The 26,636-nt window shown below is 38.7% G+C and overlaps 1 protein-coding gene across 1 annotated transcript in view; it reads right to left on the reverse strand.

Moving 5' to 3' along the window:
• Nucleotides 1–2,635: 2,635 nt before the first annotated feature.
• EPHX4 (epoxide hydrolase 4) overlaps nucleotides 2,636–26,636 on the reverse strand; it is a 59,112-nt gene continuing 35,111 nt past the window's right edge. Inside the window, exons 4-7 of the mRNA XM_018565080.1 lie at nucleotides 20,547–20,675; nucleotides 11,229–11,332; nucleotides 7,325–7,473; nucleotides 2,636–3,570 (exon numbers count right to left, since the gene is read on the reverse strand). Coding sequence (XP_018420582.1) covers nucleotides 3,336–3,570; nucleotides 7,325–7,473; nucleotides 11,229–11,332; nucleotides 20,547–20,675 — 617 coding nt within the window. The 3' untranslated portion in view covers nucleotides 2,636–3,335. The remainder of the gene's footprint in view (nucleotides 3,571–7,324; nucleotides 7,474–11,228; nucleotides 11,333–20,546; nucleotides 20,676–26,636) is intronic.

The following is a 26,636-nucleotide window of genomic DNA, read 5'->3' on the forward strand; positions in this document are numbered from 1 at the left end:
CATCCCGTACCCTTGATCCCTGACTCTTTCAGGTTCATTATACAGAAGAGCCAGTAGGCCATTACAAGCGATTCATCACACTCCAATGACTAAATGTGGCTTACTCCTTAATCCCACTGAAGGAAACCCCCATAAAACTATGGTTTTCCAAAACTATCAAATTCGACTCATGGGGGAACTTACCCATATTTCCCATATTTAGGCAGTTTTTTGGGTTATTTTCCCCACTGTACTTATAGTTATCTTTGCTTCCCCCCTAAAACGGATACCTGTTTTGCATGTTATGCTTGTACTGTCAGCACTTTCCCTACTTGTAAAATTGTTTTTACTGTATGTTAGCCAAGATCCGAGCTGACCTAAGTATCTTAACCTAACCCTCTCCCCTCACATCTTCACTCTACCCTTCTTTCCCCACTCCAAACCTATTTCTGGACCCACCTTCACCCCTACCCATCCCATTTTTATCGCTTCCCCAGTACTCTGGGGCAATAACATATGCATGAGATCCATAGGTACCTGGTTGTTTCTGTTTATTTTCAAATTAGCACAAGCGGATCTTGTTACATGTATACATCCACTGCTTCTGTACATTTTCTTGACAAAAAAAGAATAACAATTAAATAAAAAAGGAATACAAAATGTAGCTACCCCAAAAGGTGTTTCCTGATGAGCAGTGCAGATTCATTTCACTGAGCCAGAGAGACTACAAATATTAATAAACAAAATACATGCATTTACCCTGTGCAAGGACTGTTTTTCACTATGGAGGGATTCTGGAAATGACCCATAGGTGGGTTATATTTCTTAGGGAGTGCAGGTGAAAAAATGTTATTGGAGTTTCTAGCTCTGCTTTCTCTATCACAGAGCTGCAGCAGGAGGAGCCTCAGTAACATAGTAAGTGGAAAATCCAGTGGCAAGAGCGGAACACCCTTGTAATAACCACAGCAACTGTGAAAAATCAGATGCAGATATCTGGATCCTGCGTGATATATCATTGCTGGAATCCTGGTTGACACATCCAGCTAGTATCCACACAAAACTGAATTTCATTTTTGGGAAGTTTCATCCATTAGCATCCTTCAATTGAATTTATAGAAATAATGATAGAATAATAATCACACAGCCTGTAAAAACTACTATGGATTAATGATTACTATTGGTCTGTGTATTGTAAGCATAAGTCAACATGGTATGAAGGCAATTACATAACAATATGAAGGCGAATGGATGTTTACCTTTTTGTAAAAAAAAATAGGCAATTTTCAAAGCTAGAATGTGTAGGTGTCAGAGTGACTGCAACCCGTCATATTGCCAAATCAGTGAAATAGTCTTTTGCTATCTTTCCAAATTATCATTTTAAATTCCACCTTCGCTTAAAATGGATATGTGGTCTTGTCTGGTTGCTGGGAAGCTGAGTCACAGATGTTGGTTTCTTATATCTTTTGGAGTCTTTAGTGGAAAGATCTCCACGTCAAATCTCCCATTTTCACTCAACAGCTGCAATCAGTATTAAAGCTGTACTTCTAGCAAAAAGCCATATACACAGTGGGAATAGTTATATGGAAGATGTTTTGTCTCCCAAATAATTTTTATCTCTGTCTGTCCAATCGTAAAATGTACTGGGCCCTAGAAGACAGCACACACAGCCTGGTGACCTGATGTTTCGCTATTGCAGATTAGCAATACAACCAGGTCACTTCCTTGCCTCCAAGCTGAGCTTAGACAATGAAGGAACAGCAGCAGACTAGTGAGCTCCTCCTCCTCTCTCTTCTTCACTCAGTATAATGACTTGTCAGTTTATTTGCATGCAGCACACCTTTAATATTTTTAATGATTACACAGCTGCATTCATTGTTGTTGTTTTTATATCTGTTTTCGGTTCAGCTTTAGCCAATAGCAGCTCTGAAGCTTCAAGAGAGAGTGATATCTTCATTAAAGTATGACTAAAGGCCCCTCCTTGCAGTGAAAGTGCAGTGAAAGACCCTCCTTGCAGTCCCTCCCACTTCACAAATCACCTACTATTAGTAGATGTAAACTGTAACTTTACCCATGTCTGATGCTCATGTCGCCTAGGCAAAGATGATGTCTCGCTCCTTACAGCTAGATTCTAGGGAATGTAGCACAGCCGATAACATGCAAGAACATCTTTTTTTGCAATTGACTTCTTGTGAGAGTTCATCTGCTCTGCATTACCCAGGAATATTCCCGGAAGGATGGTGATATCACTCCCAGTGATCCAGAAGACAAAAGTAAAATAAGTGTCTTACAAACAGTAGGTGGTTTGTAAAGGGGGAGGCGACCCAGGTAATTTGAGAGGACCTTGCACTTTAAGGTCCAGTTTAAATCTTTTTGAAAGGGTATGTATGCACAAACTTCTGTGGGGAAATCTTGCCACCGGAGTCTTCAAAAGAGATCATGAAAACTGGTAATTTAGCTTAATTGTGCCAACCCAAAGTCCAAATAACAGCTTTGGGTTTTGTTGGCCTTTATAGTGTATCATCAAAGTGCCTTTAAAAGTTAAAATAAACTATGTATACATTATATGCTGCCATTATATACTATTAACAATCACCATAATTTATTTTCATATAAAATAGATTTTATTTCATTAAATCAATTCACTGCTAAACATTTTTCTTATTTATAAAGAACGGCCTCTTTCGAGTACCTCAACCAAAACTCGAAAGGATTGTGTTATAGTTTACATTGTGCTAGCTATTAGGATGAGATAAAATGTTTTACTTTCACATCCTTCTATTGACCAAGGACAAAGCAGTAACACGAACAGTACCACCACCACTAAATCCAGTACAAAGACTCACAGCATCAAAACAAGTCATTTTATAGAGACAACACTTGTGATGTTACAAAACGCAGTAAAAAAATAAAAATTAAATTATACCCATATGACCAGCTGGCCAATGGCACCCCTGTATTGTAATTTTAAAAAGTTCTACAAGGCACCACACAACAATTGCAAAGAACACAACATATCATAGACTTCCGTGACTTTTTTTGTTGTTGTACAGTGTAAACTTAGAGATGTTAAGGCATGTGCATGTGCAAAATATAACACTACAATTCAGACTGGCATTAACAATTGACACAGCTCACGGGACAATCCGCTCTGGTTTATAATACACAGTGACATTATAAGAGACACAGTATATTTACCATGTTCACTGAGACAAGCTAAATATGGCCCTTTGTTTAATAATTGCTGTTTTTCTTTATGTTAACCAGCTTCCTGTTAGATGGATTTTATAATATCAGGAAAGAGGTCAAAAAGCAAAAGTAGACCTTGATTTTCTATCTATAAATAACAGTGCCTGAAATCAGTCCTTTGTTCGAAACCTCTTCTCCTCTAGAAAGGTCCATATTAAATTGTTGACCAGTTCTGGCTGATCCTGCTGAAGCCAATGACTGGCTTGTGACAGCACTGATAACTGGAAAGAATTCTTCACGTAGATTCTGGTGAGTTCGGCCATCTCCACTTCAACAAATGCATCGTTTTCACCCCACAATAGGAGAGTTGGCATGGTCACCTGATGGTGTTTCAAAGGGAGGCAACTTTATTGAGAAAAAGAGAAATTGGGATTGTTAATTTCTTTCCCATAACAGATCCACCTAGGTCTGCTATGTTGGTTTCTAGATGCAATGTTTGATTATCTAAAAGCATACATTCCTAGTTCATACATTGCTATCATATTATAAATGTAATAATGTCCAATATTATACTACTAAATCATTAGATTAGCAATGCTTTTATATAGTTACACAGTAGATAAGGTTGGAAAAAAGTCAAAGGTCCATCTAGTCTATTCAGTCCAACCTAGAAGGTCAATTTACTAAAGGCAATATGCTGGTTATTTACACATAAGAAATTTGTACTTTGCCAAGAGGTTTCCCCTCAGCTTAGTAAATGCGGTGAAATTTCATTTTGCAAAGAATACCAAAAAATGTGCAAGGAAACTAAAAGAAACATTACATTGTTGAATTCAGGAAAGCTGTAGGTTTATGACAGATCTGTTACAATTAATTCCATTTTGCCTCTCATTTGCTTGTGTTTGGGCACCTTTAGAAACAAATGGCATCCCATTCCGCATGATTTACCCACAATGACTATATTCAGAACAGCTGTAGATGTATCACAGATCATTGAAAATACCTAGCTGTTCCTCTAATGTTCAATGCATACTGTATAATTAGAATAAAATGGTTTGATCTCAAGCTTGGAGGGTAAATGAATTATAAAAAATAATGATCTGTATCTGGAAAGGATCAGAGGAGGCTTTTGCTTTACACAAGAGGTAAGGTGCCAACTGCCAATGCAGAGAATAGGCAGAGTGAATTGTGTTCAGAAATATAGTACTGCCTAATCATAGGGACATAAACAGTAATATTTATGGAAATGCTTATCTGGCTTCAATACTTGTTCCTCAATATTCATTTTCTGCATGCTTGTTCCTGGTCTGTGATTCAGCAGTAGTAGGCCAGACACAGCTAGGCAACTAATATTTTCAGAAGGAGGTAAGCAATGGCATCCTCTAAATTTCTCTGCTGTTTTATTTTTAAGCTGAATTCCAGGCAACTATAAAAGACACACGTTACTGGGTATTAAAGGAGAACTATGGGGTCAGTGTTTTCCCCCATAGTTCTCCTTAGGGTAACGGGAGGACACAAACTAGCGTCCTCCTGTTACCCTAAGCTCAGTATACCGCGAGCTACAGCTCGCGGTATACTGAGACGCCGCAGCCGGACTGCAACTTGGTATCTCCTGCAATCCCCTATACAGCAGCACTTAGGCTGGGAGAGGAAGAAGCAGGGCTGTGAGCCAGTCAAGTGTGATGCAAGCAATATTGGCAAGGAAAATGCTAATAGGATGAGAGAGCAGAGTGAGCAGGGTAATAGGCTCAGAAGTCTGCTGCTGCTCTTTCACTGTTAAGTCAGCCACCTGGAGGTGGAGAAACCACTGCATTCCTTAACTGTAAGTTGTGTTATTCACCGGGCTGTGCGGCTGGATTTTGTATAGCTCAAGAATGGATGGACAGAATTACAATTATTTTATGTGTATTTAGATGTTCGCCTGGAGTTCATCTTTGAGTTATAGGCACACAATGAAAAGACTGTAAAATACATTTATTTCTTATAAGATGCATTGCCTACTATCTAGTGTCTAGTTACACTGTATGCAACAAAACATCTTAACTGGAAGTGATGGGTGAGAGGAGAGTGTGAGTAGGTAACATCTGTAACATCTGTAAACCACATTTATCCCTTTCTAGGGAGAGACTTTCATGTTGTTTTTGATCACTTATTTTTCTCACCTGAATTTGTATTTTGTAATAACAATTTCTTCACATCTTTCAGACACTGCTAAGCTGTATTCATTTTTATAGATATTACTTACATTTTATTTACCTCCCAATCTGGTTTCCTGCTGTTTACAGCTAGAGATGATACCCTGTGACAGCTGTAGATCGTTCATAGTGCTGGGCAATTTGCATATTTATTATGAGTTATTTAGCATATTTGGACGCTATCCCTTTGTACTTATTCCATCATGTACATAGAACAATTATGCTATACCATGTTACAGTAACCCATAGTAATCAACGAGAATGAATCTCTTAGATAATCTTTCAACAGTAAGTTCAAATTTAATTTGTCCAGTGAAATGAAAAAATGATTGTATTGATCAGAAGGCACCGGCACAATCAAATGAAACCGTTTAGCCAGCACTACATGTGTTAAGCAGCAGATTTTTTTTTTATTCAAGTGCACAAGCAAACATAGTTTTTTGCATGTTCACTTAAGAGCTTATTCCTGACATGGCAAATTGCTTGTCTTGCGTTGGGGCTGTGCTGGAAAAAAACAGCTAGTGCAGCTCCAATGCAAGACAAGGCAATTTGCTGGTCACAAATGGTCACTGTTTACACCACCACGCTGTGATGCAGTACTGCATGCAGCACTTTTTCTTCATCTCAGGTGAATGCAACAGAGTAAAACCTCCTCGCCTCATGCTGTGCCCATAGAACTTAATGAACTTTCACTTCTGATGCTGGGATTGCCGCATCATCATTCTGCAAGCTACCGCACACCAATGGAACTGCAGCCCCTTGTTCTTTTTTCATCCTCTCTTTCCTGATATGCAGTGTTTTCTTCAGAAAACATACTCACCTGCCCAGCGCATCCAGCATTGTCCTGCTGTGATCCACTGCCAGAGGCTGGGTCCTGCCATCTTCCCTTCTTATGTTATCAGGAGTCAGCTGTCTCTACCGGGTTTTTGCAGCTGGCTCCCGATGAGCCACCGTCAGCTCCATCCTCCAGCCGCTGTGTGTCCCTGCTCCTGCAGCCATCTGGGATACATGATGGGGATATCCCAGGAGGCGGCAGGAGCAGAACATGGCATGTTCACCTAAGGAGGCAGGCAACATTTTAAAAAATTTTTGAACGTGAAGGTCCACTTTAAGCTAGCAAGTCGGCCTTTCCACACTTCCAAAATGAAATAATAATGTCAAGCATGGAAAAAGTATAGGAGTAAGCTTTGCCAGGAGAGATGGAGAAGGTGAGGTTGACAAATCACAGTGTGATGTAAATAGAATGTATTAAATTTGTATACAGAACGTACTCTCAGCTGAGGGCCATGGAAAGTGATAGGGAAGTGTTATCTACAAATATTTCCCTATTAGTTTAAATAAAAAAACATATTAGACACTTTTGTTAACTTCCAATAAATTGACTAATGAATAAGACATTTGATAAACTACAGATCCTCTTAAAGTAATGACGTGCATACAGATGAAGAGTATGCTAGCTTGAACTATGTTACTCATACTAATAGTTTCACTTGGCTTAACATCAATATAAATGCTCACAGAGGGGAGACTGCACATTTTAGGTTCCGCAATCATCAGTAAGTGTATAGGTTTATCAAATCTAAAGGGTAATCAGATCGCTTTACACACAACAAATTGTAGGAATGTGAATTGAAGAGCTACCCTTCGTTTAATAGTCCAGATACATCTTTCTTCAATGTAGGGTTGAGGCGTGCAGTATAGAAATGGCCACCATGTCTGGGGGCTCATACAAATGTCCACTTCATCAGGGCCGGCTAAGAGAGAATATGTATCACGACTGTGAAGTATGAAATGGGATACCATTTTCCAATGTGTGAAAACGATAGAGCTCTTCACCAGCTATTATAGCAACCAAATCACAAAACAGTCACAGAAAGCACTTATGGTCTTACGTTACATTTTCTGATTTCATACTACTGATATTCAGACAGAAAGGGAAAATACTATCTGATTTTATGCATTACCTGAAAATATTTCGATAATGGTTTAAAGGTCCGCTTAGGGCTCCTGGCTGTGCAAATATATATAGGTATGCTTCCATAACTTCCTCTGAGAACCTGCAACTTTGTTTCCTGATGCCAGTTGCATCACTGGTAAAAAGATCTTTAAGGATCTAGAAAAAAAATCAAAATACAGACACAATATCAAGTCGCAAACAGATACACAAGAAACGCAAATTCTCTTTAAGTATGCCAGTCACCTCAACACAACTGAAGCAGCAAATTGTGGTCTAACCAAGTAGTTATATTAGCATAGCCCATTGATTTTGTGGAATAAGTTCCTTTTATTATACTGTTATATATTAATGCTATGTAGTAGTCACTTTATATGAGGAATCTCCAGCTTTAAATAAAATAAAGTCCCTTTGTGTAAAATAAGAAGTAGTCCTTTCCTTTACATCCACCCATGTCACCTGCTGATTACACAGTTTATATAAACAAGCACTAATTAATTGTGCTCAAAAAGGCACAAGTCTGTCCCCATAGGAGGGCTGCTAAACCAGATTTTATATGTCTTTTGGCAAATACATCCATCAGATAGCGTTGATTCATAACTTTTGGGACTAGAACCGAAATGGGACACAACCCTTTGAAACTGTACTTATTGTCCAAACACAAGCACGCCGCCCATTGAATGACGATTGCCAAGGCATTAGTATGTAATACCATCAGTGTGTCTTAGCAATCTTATTGCGAATAATTAGGCTGTGTGAACATACTCAACTAACCACCAGGTAAATTTCCCTATAGTAGCTGTATATTTTACAGATAATTGATATATGTGTTCCTAAGTTAAAGTATAGCAAAACATTTAAAAAGTGGACTGATTTGCAAACACTCACTGAAATAAAAATGCATGTTCTAATTCTATAAACTATTACAGAGAAAACAGCAGCACAACAATCATGAGGCAACAAATGATGACCCAACAAGCCCTATGGAAGAGCATTAATAAATAAACTGTTAACATACCAGTGAATTGGTGCTTGGAACTCATTTTACCTGGATTAAACAGCTCATCTATTCAGTTTCTTAGGGTAAAGTCCAAGCAGTGCAATAACCAAACAGAATGGTAGATCATGAAAATAAGGGCAGTATTTTTTATCCCCAAATGATTCCTTACCAAGTCTAGAGTCTGTTACATTCATTTAAAATACACAAGCTTATGAAAAGCCAAAATAAAAAACCAACAGGCCATCAATAAACTCAATTGAGTGGCCCTGAGGGCAGCCTATATGCATAAATCTCATTACATAGTGGTCCAAGACGGCATCAGCTATAGAAATAGAAAGGGCCTGAGTGAAAACTAAAATAAGTCATATGATCAAAGGCAAAATCTGAACTAGTTTGTCTTCAAATAAAACATCAAAACTGTGAAATTCTAGCCAAAACATGTTTCTACTACTGGATACAGTGGGTTTGATTTACTAAAGGCAAAATAGGCTGTTCACTTTGTAAGACAAATTTCACATTGCAAGGGAATTTTTCCTTAGCTTAGTGAATCTAGTGAAAATTTACTTTTCAAAGAATACCAACCATGTGCAAGGCATATTAATTCCAGTGTGACAGGCTGTTATTAGTACCTGTTTCTTCGCTTGGAAATTTCTTCAACCTTATGGACTACAAACTTTTAAAGGATCAATGTGGCATCCAAAACACTACTTTATGTTCATAATGGAATAAAAGAGCTGTTTTATCTGCATAAACATAGCCCTCGGTACCAACTTAACATCAATACAATTGCATTCTAAAGACCGCGTCATAAGAAAATAGTGTCAGGCTGAAGAAGAACTTTTTAAATAAATATGTGGGACATGCTACACCAGCAGAACACTTTCAAAGTGTGCTTTCTTACCTAAATTTTTTTTAGTATATCCTTAAAGCAATTTTAGTATAGCCACCTAGCCAAATACTCCACTTCTGTTTTTCATACTACCTAATACAATATATTCACATGTTGTAATCAGAGTTTATGAGTGCAGACTATAAAACATAAAATATATATGTTTAAAAGCAGGATTTTTAATTTTAAATAGGCTTAACGCACAAAAAAAGTATAAACACATTTGGAAAGCAGCGGCACTCAAATGATATACACTTATTTATATGTGTCATTCTTTAAAGGGGTGGTCCACTTTGGGACAACCTCTCCTTAATCCAATAAGCCCCATGTGCACAACATAGAGAGCAGCACCTTTTTTTAAATAAAGATTACTAACAACATGCCTCATTCTCTAGAATGAGGCATGTTGTTGAACCAAAATTATTTGAAGGTCCATAAAGGTACCCAAACATAAGGGATTCTAATAGTTGCACATCAAATGATCAGGCCTGAAGAAGGTGCTTAATAAGCGAGAAATGTTCAAAACCAACATGATTAGCATCCTAATGGGTTCTCTTGGTATTCATACAGCTGAAATCCTTGTACAGGCAAGTTATAATCCTATGGATCTTCCTTGTATGGGTACTGTACCCATATAAAATGAAATGAAGAACCGTGGATGGTTAGAGCTCAACTAGGAACTTTATTACAATCTAGAGCTAACTGTCAAGCACTTCTCATAATTAGGAGGTTTAGGAACAGGGACACAGATTAAGGAAGGTCACCAAAAGTCACAACCCCCTTTTACCTTTCAATCAATACAGCTTTCAAAGGTATAAAAAATGAGGCATGCGCTAATCTTCCATTTCTCTATCATCCATTGAGGGGCACAGCTATAGATTGAGCTATGAATTGAGCCATCTAGGTTTCAAAGTTTTCACCTCCAAATGGTTCTGAAGCCAAAAGGACTTGAAGACTCTCAACATTTTTGTTCGTCCTCACAAATGTATGGATGGAGTCTATTTAGTCACTTATTGTCTGCTTCCATCAACGGGGGCAATAAGTCATTGAATAGACTCAATTTGGAACTTTTGGGGATAAACAAAGGTGGTTGGATTCAGAACCATAAACAGGTTGGTGAAAAAACCTTAAAACCTAGGTTGCTTAAAAAAACATATTTAAACCGAAAACAAAAATGTATCATATGTATTACGGTATGTATTATGTAATACTCAGATGTGGCAGCTGCTAAAGTTTTTTTATGCTTTTTTTCTTTAGTTTCACCCAGTGCTAAGGCCAGTAACACACTTCCTGTCTTAGGGTGGCTCCACTCTATAGTGGAGCAATGGATCCACCCTTGAACAGCATCATTGTCCATCTGTGCAGAGGGTAGTGTTAGATGCACTAGCTAATTTAAATATACTTGACTATAAAATCAAATCTGAATTCCAGCAAACACTTTTTGAGTCATTTGTTTACCCCTTTTGGGATAAAAGGTTTACACAAATGAATAAAAGATGACTGTTGTAAGTACCCCTGTAAATTTTAAATGGTTTGTCTCAATTCTCTATCTGTCACTTTTGTCAGACAACTTGGTCTGTTAAAGGAAGTTTAAAAATAACCGACTTACTGGCTGAATCATCAGGTATAAATACAGGAAAAAAAGCATATAAAAAGCAAACAAATGCAGCCACCACATCTATGGACTGGTAAACTGCAACATATTCATTTGTTTTGCTTTTGGGTTAAGATATACTTTAATCTAAAGCTGTGTTCCTCAATGGACTCCGATAAAAGGATTTTACAGTGAGTACAAAAATCCTATTTTTCAGTGTGATAAACAATTCACTATAAAACTGTAAAATAAAAATAACGCAAAGGGGTTGTTATAATGGCCACATCATGCCCAAAGCACAATACATATAACTTAAGTGAGCTGGATATGGAATGCTGATTCTTTTTACATATCTGTTAGACTGATTTTTAAATAATGTGTGATAACTTTGATTAATGACATCTGCAATGTAACAGTCTAGGTCAGCTCACCTTGTAATCATTTATAGTATACATGAGTTCGGGGAGCCAAGGCATTTGGAAAAAGAAGTAGTAACCAGATTTAATCAATTGTGAAGGGTGTCGTAGAATATATTCTGAAACAAAAATGCCCATGAATTATTTTCTAAACCACTGCTGAATTATTGACTTCAAAATATAGAGAAAGGGTGGAAGAAGTATAATCTGTGAAGGGTAAGGCCAAGGTAATGTATCAAACGCAAAGCATTGTCAGACAGAATGAGGATGTTGGACTAATAGAATTTCACTATACAGTGCAGCAAGGTTCCCGTTTCATTCAGTACTCAGAACACAAACACCTAGAAACAGAGATCTTTGATACTCATAGAATTTATAGAACATGTAAGATGAAATTCTTAAGATGAAGCAAGGTGTACTATGCACAATATATAAAATATGTCATGCAGAGAATTTCACTGTTTGATATGCATGGTCTAAGCAATCAATACTGAATCCCCAATTTTAGAATCCAGTTTTTGGTCATACATGTTAAAAACGTCCTTATTATTCCACAAGTGCTAAGTCTAATCCTTAGTAAATGATCAAGATACTGAAATTTTTAAGTGAAAAATAATATATTCAATATAAGTCTGTGAAACATAAAGAGTACAAAAACTGCTTTACTACAGGTTTAAGCAGTTTTTATACCCACATTTATAGGTTACAAGGGCTTAATGTAAAGCGGACTAATCTAAAATGTGTGTTGGGGAAGATACATTTTTATTGGTTACCATCGGTTATTACATAAGCAAACTGATAATATATATATATATAAAAATAAAATCACACACAGTATATATACATACATACATATATACCTATACCTTAAAGTGATAATTTGGGATTCAATATTAGCTAATAAATTAATTTTTTTTCCCGAAAACAGCATGTCTTCTTTTCTCCGACCATCAGATTTATTCAACAAGTCAATGCAATGACAAAGTACAAAATGCATAGCAGCCAATTAAATATATGTGTACAGTATTCAGAGCTATAAAGAGATGATATCTCATTGGTTGCAGTTGGTTGCTACTATTTGTTCATAATCAATGCTCTTTGCAAGGTGTCTATTTAATATAATTTACTGATATTTGTCAAAATTGGGAACATTAGCATTATCCATAGCTTTTGTAGGGTCTCCATATACATTCATGAGGGTACCTTTCTAGGCAGCCATGTTCAGTATGCAATGAACCTTCTGTACACAATACTAATTAGCAATAGCTATATAAGTCACTGAGGCTCTGTGCACGTCCATGAACAGGACATGTGTCTAAATTCCTTTCACATCAACTACACGAGTAAAACTCCAGTATTTAACATATAGAGAATGTTGTCAGCAATTACCTGACCTTGCGTTAATCACTTTACAAATCAAGTCTACCAAGCCTAATTTCTGCCTGTACGTCTCCAAAATATTGGATCCACAAACCTAATTTTATTAAGTTAATGTATTTATCTATACACATATAGTAAAATAATAATCTGTCAAATTATCACTCTCAAATAAATTCAACTCGCCAGATAATAGCACATGCCATTTTAAAATTGAAAGAAAGAAGAAGGAGTTATCAACATATTATGGATATTTTATCAAAATAATACAAAAATGTTTATTTAAGGTGCATAAATGTTTGTTTGGCTTCACAACCATATAATTTTAATGGTTTGGTTAGTTAGTACTGGAGGGAAATGCAAATTTTTTTTATGTCTCTGATAATAAATGTTGTATAATTTTGGCATCCCTAAAAGGTAAAATGAGCCCGTTGGTGATTCAAACAGCTAGCATGCAGCCAAAGCTGAAATGACTATTGTAGATAGCCTGTACCTTTCATTGACTTTAATATTCTTTTAAACAAGATAGTAAAAAAAGAATATTAGTATCTACATTGTTTTCTTGTGTTTCCTTTTCGGCAAATGAGCAGAGTTTATCTGTTAATCTGAGAGTTGCATCTTCCTCACTCTCATGTCTCCACATAATCAATACTTACAATGTTATATCAGCAAAGATTGAAAGCAAAAGCATTTCACCTCAAGGTCAATGCAATTTTGTCAGCATGACCAATACATGCTTGAATAAAACAGAGCCAGCACAAACATCAGTTACTGACTGGAGATCAGAAATCGAGTGCTGGTACTTCACAATGTGACTTCTTCAACACAAAACACAGGCTTCGTAATTAATAATCTAACTGCAACAGTATCCAACACTGTCTCAACTTCTGGATATATAACATTACTTGTGTTATCTAAGAACCAAAAATAACCGCAACATGGTCTACCAACACAGCTCATGTTATAAAATGGTAAGCTTTGTGGGGAAAAACATAAAGTTTTTCTAAACTCAAAACTTTTTTTTTTAGTTTAGGAAAGAGTAAGGAAGCATTAGTAACCCTGTCAGGTTTTGTCTTGTCCTCGCTGAGCAGATTCACCCTCCCTATTTGTCCTGATGACTAATGTCACTGAAAAAGAAATAGAGGCAAATGGGGCGCTTGTTGTGGTTACAACTGTTATGTTGTGTCTATGGGACAGGAAGTAAAGGGAAAACCCCCAATGAGATACAGATGGTAAAAAAACTGACAGGGATTGTAACCCTTCCCTATTATGTACAAAACCTAAAAAAGGTGGCTTTCTTAGTAAAGGAGCAGTACTTTACTTCGTAATATCATAGCTGCCCTACTGATGATTGATAATCTGATTACTGGTAAGTAAGTGATCTACAAAATGAATGAAGCATAAGCGGAGGAATCTGTGAACCGCGGGTTCTCAGGGACAGATTTCACTCCAGCAAGCCCTGAGAAGAACAATTAACAGTACAGTAGTGTAAACATGGGTTACCTTTACTACTGCAGGAACACACAATGTTACAGAAGATAACGTCTGCTTTTGTATTTTTTCAATATATGCTCAGTTTACATTGCCCAGGTTTACTTTAAGCTGGTCATTGATATGAATGTCACCTGATCTGGCCCCTTTCTGTTAGCAATATCCTATATAGGGTCTGAAAAGGCTTCTCTTAGGTTCAACTGCCTCTATAAAGAATATGTATTGCATGTTTGTATGATCATGAAGTAGCAAAGCCAGAAAAATATCTTCTGACTGTTGAGTTCTCCCTGCATGTTTGCCCATTGTATGAGGTTTATCAACACCTTTACACACATATTCTTTGAGGGGCCTTAATAGGACCTAAAATACACACAACCAAAATAAAAATACCTTATCTCCTATGTCTTAGGTTCATTTTTATTAGAAAGTAACAGCGGCAAAAGAAAAACTTGTTCCCGGCCAACATGCTGTAGTGAAGGACTTTCTCTTTGTGTAGAAGCAGTGTTTTGTTGCTGAAGTCCAACATGCCCCCTGCTGAGCCAAAGCTAGAGCTCCCCAATCAGCAGAGAGCAGGAGCTTTGTTGACTGCAGCGCTATAGGTTCTCAGCAGAGAGCACAATGGACCTCTGCAGAGAGACCACTGCATTCACCCAGACAGCAAGGGTCATTCTTTACAGCATGCTGGCTGGAGGAAGAATTTTCTGATGCTGAGAACTGTGGCTGCTTTCTAAAGAAATTGAACTATATAACTTTACAGATCTTTTATTTTGATGTGCCTGGAATGCATTTAGGTTACAGTCCATGTACCCATTGCACTCCTGACCGCCCATCCATCAGAATAACATGGGTGCATCGGTAAATATGTCTATTTATTGACGTACATGCATAGATTTCCATGTGCTGTGAGTATGTAATAAACTCCCAGAGATACACATTACATTACAAATGATGTGGGTCATGCTGTGTTACTGACATTCTGATAAATAATACATTGTAAACCATGGAAGCCTCAACAGTTAGTAGTGCCTGAGGAAAATATAATTTATTTCCAGACATGCTCCCAGAGATGTAGAAGATGCATTTCTTATTTATATGTTTATATCCCATTTCACAAGAGCAACAAGCGGCTGCTAGATAGAACAAGGATGGAACCCTGCCGAGATCATAGCAGGGTGAGCTAAATATAGTTTATTGAGAACTAATTTGTACAGATAAACACATGCATGTGTGTTTGTGTGTTCTTTATATAATAAGCATTAAAAGAAATACATTTAGAAATTCATTTTTTGTCTTGATTAATGAGGCAGAAAGATCAGTAGCCCATAGATGCCAATAAAAAAAAAATAACCTTTCATATTTTTGACAGTTGTAATGTTTAAATAAAAGCTGAAATCAGACTCTTAAGTTGTTATGGGTTATGTTGCATTGCTTCTTGTAAATAATAAATATGTCTTCAGATATGAATCCAACAAATAAACTGAAATTCCTGTTGATTTTACTAAATTATATTGCTGTACAGAGCTAAAGCTTGGCTGCCTACCACACATAGAGCCACTCCAGGCAAGAAGGTAAATCAAACCATTAACTGCTAATGCTATTAAAATATTGCCACAAAGTATGAAAATTCAGTCAGTCTACCATATAATCTGAGGCATATACAATCAATTGCAACCAGCTTGAAAGTGAAAAAAAATGTGGTGGCTGCCATTGCTGCCATCCTTCTGAAAATGTTAGTTGCCTGCCTACTATGCTGACTCCACTAGCGTTGAACCTTTCTGAGTCACTAACCTGGAAAAAATATGCCGATCAGCAAAGCCAGAAGAAAGTTAGATCTTATCAGTTGCCTGCAAAATAACATAATAAAGATGAAAAACGAAAAAAAGGAAAATAAAGGAAAATCACTGATGTTTCAGAGACACCCAGGTATCCTTTCTCAAGGTGAGAAAGGGCACCAGTGTGTCATTAGTGGTTTCCTTATATTCCTTCTTTCCACCACTAATTTTCTACCACCAACCATTCCTTTTTTCGAAACCACCAACATTTCCGAAAAACACAGGTCCCCTTTCACAAGGTGAGAAAGGGGACCTGTGTGTTTCTGAAACGATGGTTCCTTTAGTCTTCGCTTTTTTGGGGGCTTTATTATATTTCGCTGCTAAGACCTCAGTAAACATGTGTGGTCAATACCTCTTGGCATCCTGACTGTTTCTGTTGTTAGCTTTTTATTATTGTCTGTTTTCTTGTTATAGATTTTTACTCATTTCCTGTGTTTTAAAACATAGCTCCTAAAGCAGAAAGTGAGAGACAATCTCTCTACTGGAGCCCTACATAAAAGTTAAACCTGACATGGGTTCTTACTCTTCCCCGCTATATACAAAAGACCGAAAAAAAAGTTTGGGCTGTAGGTATTATTAGTTGGGGGTGGTACCAACATCCCTGTCAATTCCATAAAATAAAGAAAAAAAAAAGATTACAGACACATAATTAGGGTTGCACAGATACCAAGTACAGTACTCGGTACAAGTACGATACTTTTGAGCTCCAAGACTAGACTAGGAGGCAGCTGTCATTTGTGAGGAGGACACGGAGCTCCTGGGATTTGTACATCTCTGTTTTAATGTACGATTTTGTTTTTATAAATATAAATAAAGGGATGCACAGATACCAGTTTTGCGAGTACGAGTACTGCTACTTGCTGAGTACTTACAAGTACGAGTACTGATACATTTTTGTTTATTGTCATGTGACAGTTTTTCTAAAACAATACTGACTAATGATTTCAGGACAGTGGTGGAGCACCAGAGCTAGGTCCCAGCTGCAACCGCTGCAACCCTCGTAGTTCTCATGAAAATGCCAAGTATCTGCACTGATACTCGAAAAGTATCTGTGCATCCCTACGTGACATAATACTATATGAATAAAATCATTATTATATTGACCTATTAAAATTATAGTATAAAAGCTTGGTGGCAAGGCTAGTACAAAATTTGTTTGCAATACCTCCACAGCAGCATCACCATTGACAAGTACATGAATTTACATATCTATAAGAAGGAAAATATATACAATCAATCTGTCACTCAGTGGTGGTACAAGCCACCCATTGAGTAATACAATGATTGTATATATATTTCTTTTTATAGATATGTGAGTCATGTACTTATTAATTGTGTGGCCCTTGTGGAGATATTGCAAACAAATTTTATACCAGCCTTGCTTAAAAATGTTTATATTTCAATATTACTAGGATTGGTCAATAAAATATGCATATAGTGTGATGTGTCTGTAATCTAACAAAGGTAGCTTTAAGGTCTCATAAATCATTTAGCTATAGATACACTTTAAATGGTGAAGAATAATAACTCTAACCTGTAACCTATCCCTAATCCTGAACCAGACCCAAACACTTGACTCTACCACAAGCTTTTGACCATTGCCCTTTAATCAATACCCCCACCCCACAGAGTGTAGCCCACCAACTCAAATAATTATCTTTCTCCTCCATCCAGTGATCATTGTGTGAGGCCTTGCCTAGACCTACTCAGCCTTTTCTCAGAAAATGTCTTCCTCTTAGTGCACATGAGTACTGCTGTCCTATTTATTCTTATTCTTACAGACAATTCATACTCATAGCAGTCTCCAGCGGTTCAGCAGGCAATGGTCTACCCTTGGGGATGAACAAGGCTGTGGCATGCATGCACACTAAGCAGAAAACATGTGCAATGCCAGTTAGAGTGCACTATAAGAGGACAAAGATTGCTGGATCGAGGTATTTGAGTTGGTGGGCTGCATCCATGGAAGTTGAGGGAAATGATTAAAGGACAAGTATACCAAAAGTGCAATTACTAACTTAAGGGTGTAACTATAGCCATAGTAGACTATGCAAGTGCTATGGGACCAGAAGTCCCTTGGTCCAGCACTGTCCAGATGCATGATAATGTATGAAGGTATCAGTTGTATTTTGGTATTTAATTATAATGAAACTCCGAATGTATAGTTTGGGGACCTATATACAAGTGCTATGAAAGCAATTATTATTCTGTATCAATAAAGGAATTGCTTTTAGGATGGATAATAGAGAGTTCAGGGTAGCGTATAACTGGTTTTGCTTGGGGCCCAATCACCAATAAATATAACTTTGAATTAATCCTTAACACTTAAAGAAAACTTACCACCAGACCTAAAAGTGTCATTTTAAATGTTAGGGTAATAAAGTTTTACTTGTAGTTACTGTTGCCCCCTCTGGGCAATGATTTTATTTATAACCTGTAAAGTTATAAGCAGTAAACTTTGTGCACAGCATATCTTACTTACTGGTAATGTTGCCCCTATACAAGTACTCACCGCTGTCAGTTTGCAAAACCTGTGTCAAGGCCAGAGGGGCGTAGCTCTACATGACACTTATAGGTAAGGTGACAGAGTCTCTTTAAAGGTACACTTTAAAAATGAATATATATAGGAAGTGTAGCCAACCTTTTCAGTTCTTCAGTTTTTCATCTAGGTGTTACTTTAGTGCAACAGTAAACTTTACTCAGTAATCTGTTGATCTGTAAACCCATGCATGTAATTTAGGAATACAATAAAACACACCCACTGTAGCCTACTTGACGTGTTACACATATAGAAAGCCTCAGTATTTGCTGAATAGTGTAGAAAAAGGTTCTAGTACTAAGAAGTTTCAGACATATACCAATGAGACTCAGATATGAATTGGTTGGTCACCAAAAGTGTTGTAATTGTTCTATGCATCTTTGGAAGGTAACCTTAAAGTTTTCACACATTGGTAATTGGTTCCTAAATGGTTGGCAACCACAAACCCTTATGTTCTCAGCTAGACTTACACATATTCTTATTACCAATTAAAATTGCAAAGGCTTATTGGCTTACTCAGGGAAAACTATACCCTTGGATCTTGCGTAAGTTCTGATGGACTATGGTAAATGAGAAGCTTTCTAACGTTCTCCTGGATAAAGAAACTATTTGAAAAAAATTGGGAACCATGTATCAGATATCTTCAGAATTAGGTTAGTGTTTGCAGGTGTGGATTGGATGGATGAGGTGCAACCTTTTTTTCTAGGGCTTTTTTTTTTACTTCTTTGCCCTTTTTTACTTTTCATCCTTCTGCTAGGCTTGGAAGATCATTTTTTCTCTTCCCATCCCTTCTAATCTTCCCTTACGGATCCCTTATATTCTTGGTAACCCTAGACACCCTCTTGGGGTCACTTGTTTTGATGCCTACATAACCAATTGAAAGAGAGGGGAGATAAAAACGTAATGTTGCAAATTGTTTACAGTATTACTTTATTTGTAGAATGTATGTAATAAAGTCATTATAATGATGAAATATGTATTTCAATAGCAACTCTATAACTCCTTAAAATGCCAACTTGTCTTGCCACTGGTAACCATGGAAAAGTAATACAAGTAATAAAAGGAAAGGTATTAAAAGGAAACGACTATGCATCCCCTTTAATGGGAAACTGAGGGAATTTCTTTATTTTAGCCAATTTGCAGTATTTGCTGGATAGTGTAAGAGATTGCTTTTCCTGGCCTGGGTTGCACTTTAACCTGAAGCCTCACACATAATCATACCCCTTAACTTAACCCATAAAATTAAAACTCAACACTCATTTCATACTAACTCTAAACCCTAAACTCAACCCTCAAAACAAACCCTGACACTATACCAATAAACATGAATCGGATTTCAATTCATGTACAGTCAGTTATGGGATTTCTGTATATTGTGTAACTGGCTTGCATTTGAAAATCATCAGCGCGCTTTAGGTTGCTTTTGCATTAACATTTACTTGTATAGAAAGAAAATGAGGCAAATGCTCTTTTAAATATGCATAGACACTAATTTAATACTTAACCTAATTTTTAACCCTAAATTAACCCTTATTGGGCACCAGACCTAACAGTGCTCAACATTAAGAATTCTGCACCAAATTCGGACAGTGTTCAAATTTTGGTACCAAAGACAACCGCATAGAGCATTGATCTAAAAGAACATACCGCCTTGTATTTTCAAAGGCTCAGATTCACAACTATATGGAAAATAGGGACACCAACACCAACAACCATAGTGATTTAGTTATAGGGACCGCCATTTGAAGAAGATGAATGCCAGGATAAACACTGAAGACACAATAAAGGCAAAAAAGGCTGTGTCCCTGAGAGTCTTTAATTGCACTTTTTAAAAAATACTTTTGACTGTAGCATATAAAGCTATTAAAAACACAAGATAATTCAAGCATAACTGTATGCCAACTATAACTCTAACCAAAAGTGTAAACTACTCCTACCTCTAATAAGGGTCTGAACCACAAAATTACATTTCTAAAACACTTGCATTGGCATAATTTCAACCAGTGAGATAGCTGTAACTATTATGGCTTTGATATATACACTCAGTTTGGTAAAATATCTGATGACAGCAAAGCAATGTACTTTTTTCAAACTCACCTGTAAAAACAGTTGGATGGGGAAAACTCAAAACTATAAGCTTGGTGACCATCTCTGGATAACATATGGCAATTAACCAAGCAATCATCCCACCCCAGTCATGGCCAATAAGGACACATTTGGAATAACCTGAAAAACAATAGGTAACTTATTTATAGCTAGACTCATCACATAGTTAATTTGCAAAATAGTGGGCATGCACACTAATGTTTAAAGTAGGATCATTCTACAAACCAGGCCTGATATAAGTATATTATAGAACCTACAAACAAGACGGCTCTGTAATTTTGATTGTGGTTTGATTTGTGATCTTTGCCTATACAAATCCTGAGTTTTACAAATGATGTGACCAACCCAGTAATTGGCCTGTAATATTTTGGCATGGTAGGGACCAACATGCGTACAGCAGAATAACTTTTTATGGCTTGTAAATAATTTCCAGTGTTTGAGAAAACTGTCATAACCTTTGAATGCTTGCTCCTTTTTCTCTAGGAAAGGGAAATATTCTGTAACCATGCCTACATCAAAGGTGAATGATAACTGAGCTGTATGGAAAAAACAATTGGATCGTGGCACAGACAGGAAAATATTATGTAGTAAGTAGATGATGGATATGTTTATCCACAGTCTGCAGGGTTTAGTTTTACATTATTTCTTTTAGAGTAGCTTTTTATTTGTTTTAGTAGAAGATCATCCAATGCTCATATGAAAGATAACAGATACATTATACAGTTGTTTACATTGCAGATATCAAGGCACAGATAATACAGATCAGTTTAATTACATATTGTTGGTCTTCTTTCTCAAGACAAAATGTTGTAACATTGTCTCCTTACAACCATAACATTTTCAATATAGCGTGAAAATTCATCCTTCTATTGAGATAAATTAATTGCAGATAATACCTTGTGTTTCCAGGTGTCTTAGAGACAATGGCCACATCATTTTACAACCCTTTTGGCTTGAGTGCCTGTGTGAGTAAAATGCATCAGGGGTCTCAATTCATGTCATGTGTTATGTCTTTATAAAAGAATAATGAAGGAGTTTCGACATAGCTGGTGTGCTGTCATCCAATTTTCCTTTACATTGGCTGTCAGCAAACCAGCTGGACAAGCTCTTGGTTATACCAGGCAAGCATGGACTAACTTGTCACACTGTTTTTCTTACCTTTTATTATATGATAGGATAACCTAAAGACAGACAGCTGAATTACAAATATAGGGGATATCTAGGAGATTGGAAATTAACTCCATCAATTGATTCCAGAATGGTTTAGGTTCAGTGCATCCCCAAGTCATATGGAGGAAATTGCCTGGGTATTTATGGTGCTTACTCAAAGTTATTTGTTATATTAATTTTATTTATTTACATCTTTCCCATCTTATATAATCTTACAGCTGTATAGTAAAGGTGATGGAAACACCAAATCATCTCGACTTTGGATGACATAACTGTTTTTTTTAATCATCTTTCTTTATATGCAGTTTTTCAATGTGTGTGGTTGTAATTGAAACTTCTTCTCCACCAAATTGGATGTGGGCTGAGCGAACGCAAAACCATGAACGTGGGAGGTGGTTGTCAGGATGCCAGGGGTGTCGCCCCCCCACGAGGTCAGAGGGTACGGCATAGGGTACAGACCTCCCTTCAGCCTGGCAGACCCACGGACGCTCCGGCGGCCACTACGCGTGCGCGAGCTACGCGCCGGGTGCACGTGCGCAGTACACAGGCTGCGTGCGCATCCCGGGGCCGTGCTCGCAACGCACATGCACCTGTTTGAGCTTCAGTTGTGGCCTTGCTGGGGGAGGTTCCCCAGCCCACACACACACACGCCTTTCGCCTGCCATTGGCCCTCGGGAAGGGAGGCCTCCTGGTCGCCTCGAAGACCAGGGGGCGGACTCACACCCCCTGGCTATAAAAACCTCGCCAGAGCCCTGGCTCAGTGCTGAGTTATTCCACCTCTTGGTGTGACATACGAAGCTCTCCTCCTATGTGCCTTGCTGCCTGTTACCTGAACCCTCTGCTGACTTCCCGTGTACCGACCCTGGACCGACTATCGCCTCTGACCCTTGCTGCCTGCCTCGACCTTGGATTGCGCTCGACTACCCCTTTGGATTGCCCTTTTGTTACCTTGCCTCCGGACTTTTTAGGCTGCTTCCTGCCAGCGGGTTCCCTCCGTGCTGCTTGCCCGCGGACGCTCCCGACAGTGGTATTGTTCTTGCAACGGCAAGAAACTTTTTTTTTTCACTTGAAATAGATTTTTATGAAACGTTTCAGAAATTACAAAGGTTCACATCTTGATGCAGATAATGTTGCATTGTTGTACAATAAAGATGTTCAGTTAAAACCATGTCTGCGTTGTTATTATGGCTGCGCCGCAAGTTACAGAAAATTTTAAAAAATTTAACTCCCATGGATGTCCATGTTCATAAGTTCATGAATTTGTGAGTTATTCCAGAAAGGGTTGTTGGGAGAATAGCTGCCTTCTTAAAGATTTTTAATAACATAGAATTGAGATTTCATTTTGAAAAGTTTATCTGTAAATTATATTAACAAAAGATTAGCATAAGATGTTCAGAGAGAGAAAAATAACTTTGCTGCCTGGACTGTTTTTCGCAGGGAAGGTGATCCCCCATTCGAGCTATACCCCCACAATATAAACAGTATATCAGTTGGGAAGCAAGGTAATATGATAAGACTAGGTTTGAAAGAGACATTAGATTAGCTGTGTTTCTTGAAGTATCATAATATGTGGGTTGTAAATTCCTTAGGTAGTCAAATATTAGGGATCATTTTATTTTATCATTAGGTCCCTGGACATAAAACTATACATACTGACATATTATGGAGAGTTAGGTATAAAGGAACACAAATTGGACTGATTGTAAGAACTACCGAGCTTCCGCGCCGCGCCGTTTGCATCCACGCTGGAGCGTGGCGCAAGGGAGAGAGTCTCTACGGCTCCGTCCAGTGGGATGTGACGCGTTGTGTTCCAGGTTGGAACGCGGAAGCCGCCGGGCGTTCCTTGCGCCCCACCCAGTAGCCGCAGGCTATTTAAACACAGTCGTGAGGCTGACACGGCGTTCCACAATTCAGGACTTATCGCCCTGCAGCCCCCCGACGTCTCTACTTACCTGCATCACACCTGGACAACTCCTGCAAGCTGGGAACCACACTGCCTGGGACCTCCTCCTCACGGCCAGCACTCCTCCATACCTGGATCTGGATCTCCAAACCGCAAGTACTCTGTCAAGGTAATTAGCAATTACACTCTGTTACAACCAGCTTAAAGTGACTTTTACTCTCTCCAGAGATCAGACCAATAACCAGGGATTGTATACTTGATTGCTTGTCTTCCCCAGCGGGTTACCGTCATTCCCAGGCTTTGCTCAGTACTAAACTCCATATATATCGTACTCCTCTGTTGTCACAGAGACCATTAACTGTGGCCTATGAAGTAATAGGCCACCCTTAACCTAATTTAATTGAGAATACGGCAGACGATGCTGAAACCCCTAACTCTCCGTACAGTCAGAGTAACGCCAGGGGTTTAAGCCTGAATAGCTGTTTCTCTCTGTATAAAGCGGGATAAGGTCCGTCCTATATACCTTTCGCAGTTGAGATCCACAACTTAGAGGATTAGGGGGTACGTGACAGCATTGTGGAACCAGTCATGGATCCAGCGGAACTCACTGGACATATTGTAGCCCTCATCCAAACCATGAAGACTCTCACCCAGACTGTCCAAGAGCTCCAGCTACAGAACCAATCCCTAAGGGAATTGGTTAATGAACGTGCAGCTGCACCAAGAGAGGGTCCCGAACCAAAAGTCAACCCCCCTGAACCCTTCTCGGGAGATCGCAAGAGGTACAGGGAATTCATAAATGCTTGCAGATTGATGTTTGATGTACGCCCAAGAACCTACCCTAATGATCACGTGAAGGTTCTCACCACAATCTCCTACCTCAAGGGGGAGCCCCGTGCTTGGGCAAACACATATTTGGAAGCAGAAGACCCTTTACTAGACTCCTTTCAACATTTGCTGGACGCCATGTCCCTCTTGTACGAGGATACCAGCAAACAGTTAACAGCAGAAAACGCTATACGTAGTTTAAAGCAGGGCAGGAGACCAGTGGAGGACTTTATCGCTGAATTTAAGCGGTGGGCCAGAGAGACTCAGTTGAACGACATCAGCCTGCGTAATCAATTCCGCCTTGGTCTCTCTGAGTCCATTAAGGACGAGATCGCTCGAGCAGATCTCCCTTCCTCCCTAGACGAACTCGTACAACGTTCCATTACTATCGACCGCAGGCTAAGAGAGCGAAGGTCCGAACGCTGGATGGGTTGCTCAGAGTCACCCCGCAGACCGACTCCCCCAACTAGGTAGGAACCTATGGAGGTAGGAACTATTCAGGGGTCCCCTGATGTCGGGAGAAAGGATGAGACGACGCACAAGGAACTTGTGCCTCTACTATGCCTCTCCGGCTCACACTGTTGACTCATGCCCACTCGCTAAACGGAACGCAGAAGGTAATGTCTCTCATATTTGTAAGATGACACCACCAGTTTCTCCAACCAGTTTTTAAACATGTGTTTCTCTCACCTTACAATGGGACCATGAGAGGAGACGTATTGATGCCATGGTAGATACAGGAGCCTGGGCAACTTAATTGACCTCCGGATGGTCACACAAAATAAAATTCCTCACGTTAAAAAGCATACTCCGTTGTCAGTGAGTTTTATTGGTGGTTCATGCTCTGTCTCGGGTCCCATCTGTAGTCAAACACAACCGCTACTCAAGACATGCACCGGGGGACACACTGAGTATCTATCCTTTGATATTATTCCCTCACCTCTGTTTCCGGTAGTTCTGGGTCTTCCTTGGTTAAGTCTCCATCAACCTACTCTACTCTGGGGAAAGGGTACCCTACAGTTTCAGTCTAGTTACTGTAAGGAGACATGTTATCTGGTGGTTCCTCTAATGCAGGTTGGGGCAGACGGGCTGCCACGCTACTACAGTGATTTTCATGATGTGTACAGTGAACAACTAGCTCAGACACTCCATATCCTGTAGGAGAATTGGTTAAGCTACATACTTGCACAAGGTGATGGCCATGGAGAAGGTTTTGAATATGACCTACATAGGCTATATGGACCACTCAGGAGTAAGGATGGGCTGCATGTTCTAGCGTTCGCCGAACGCCGAACATTATGGGATGTCCGCGGTCTGTTCGACCCCAGCACATCCCACAATGCACTGCGGCGTCCGAAAGCGGTAAACGGCTACAGTCCTGCACCTGACCGCAGGTCAGGTGCAAGACTGTGCCAATCAGGGCTCAGTACAAATGTAGAGCCATGATTGGGCAGAGTCACGATACAGGGTCTCAAATGCAACCAGAGGCTCTGTTTACCCTGTTCCTATGCCACCACCTTTAAGCACAGGACTTGTTTCTTTATCATGTAAACCTTTTAACATAACCAGCAACATTGTTATTAGTATGTTTTATATTTTTAGGTGAAAATCTTAATCAGAATCTGTAGCACCCCCTAAACCTGTTAAAACCAACAACCTTGGCCAGATAATGAAACTCTAGCCTTTTCATAGGCTTGACTTCCTCCGCTGGTTCACTTTAAATAATATGTTCATAATTTTTTATAAACGCAAATCCTACAAACTTTTTCAGTGAGATCAAGTATTTGTCATTGTGTTCAGTCCATAATATCCAGTATTCAGATCACACGAGAGCAATAGATCTGCCTGATGCTTGCTTGGGGCAGCTTGGTCAACTTTGGTCATCGCCGACCGGTGCTCAAAAATGGCACACTTCATTCCATTGAATGGCCTTCCTTCTGCTTGTAAACGTACCCAGATATTCTTTAAAAAGATTTTCAGGCTCTACTGCCTGCCCTCATATTTTGTCTCAGATGGGGAATGCAGTTTACTTCATATTTCGGGAGGGTGCCCTCTCATCTTCTGGAGATCTGGATTTTTCATTGGCTTATCATCCATAATCCAATGGCCAAATTAAGTAAATAAATCAGATTCAGATTCGGTATGTGGGTCCTCTGGACACCACCCCTTCTACATTTCCA

The sequence above is a fragment of the Nanorana parkeri genome, unplaced genomic scaffold, assembly GCF_000935625.1.
Source record: "Nanorana parkeri isolate BGI_ZX_2015 unplaced genomic scaffold, ASM93562v1 scaffold811, whole genome shotgun sequence".
Taxonomy (NCBI): domain Eukaryota; kingdom Metazoa; phylum Chordata; class Amphibia; order Anura; family Dicroglossidae; genus Nanorana; species Nanorana parkeri.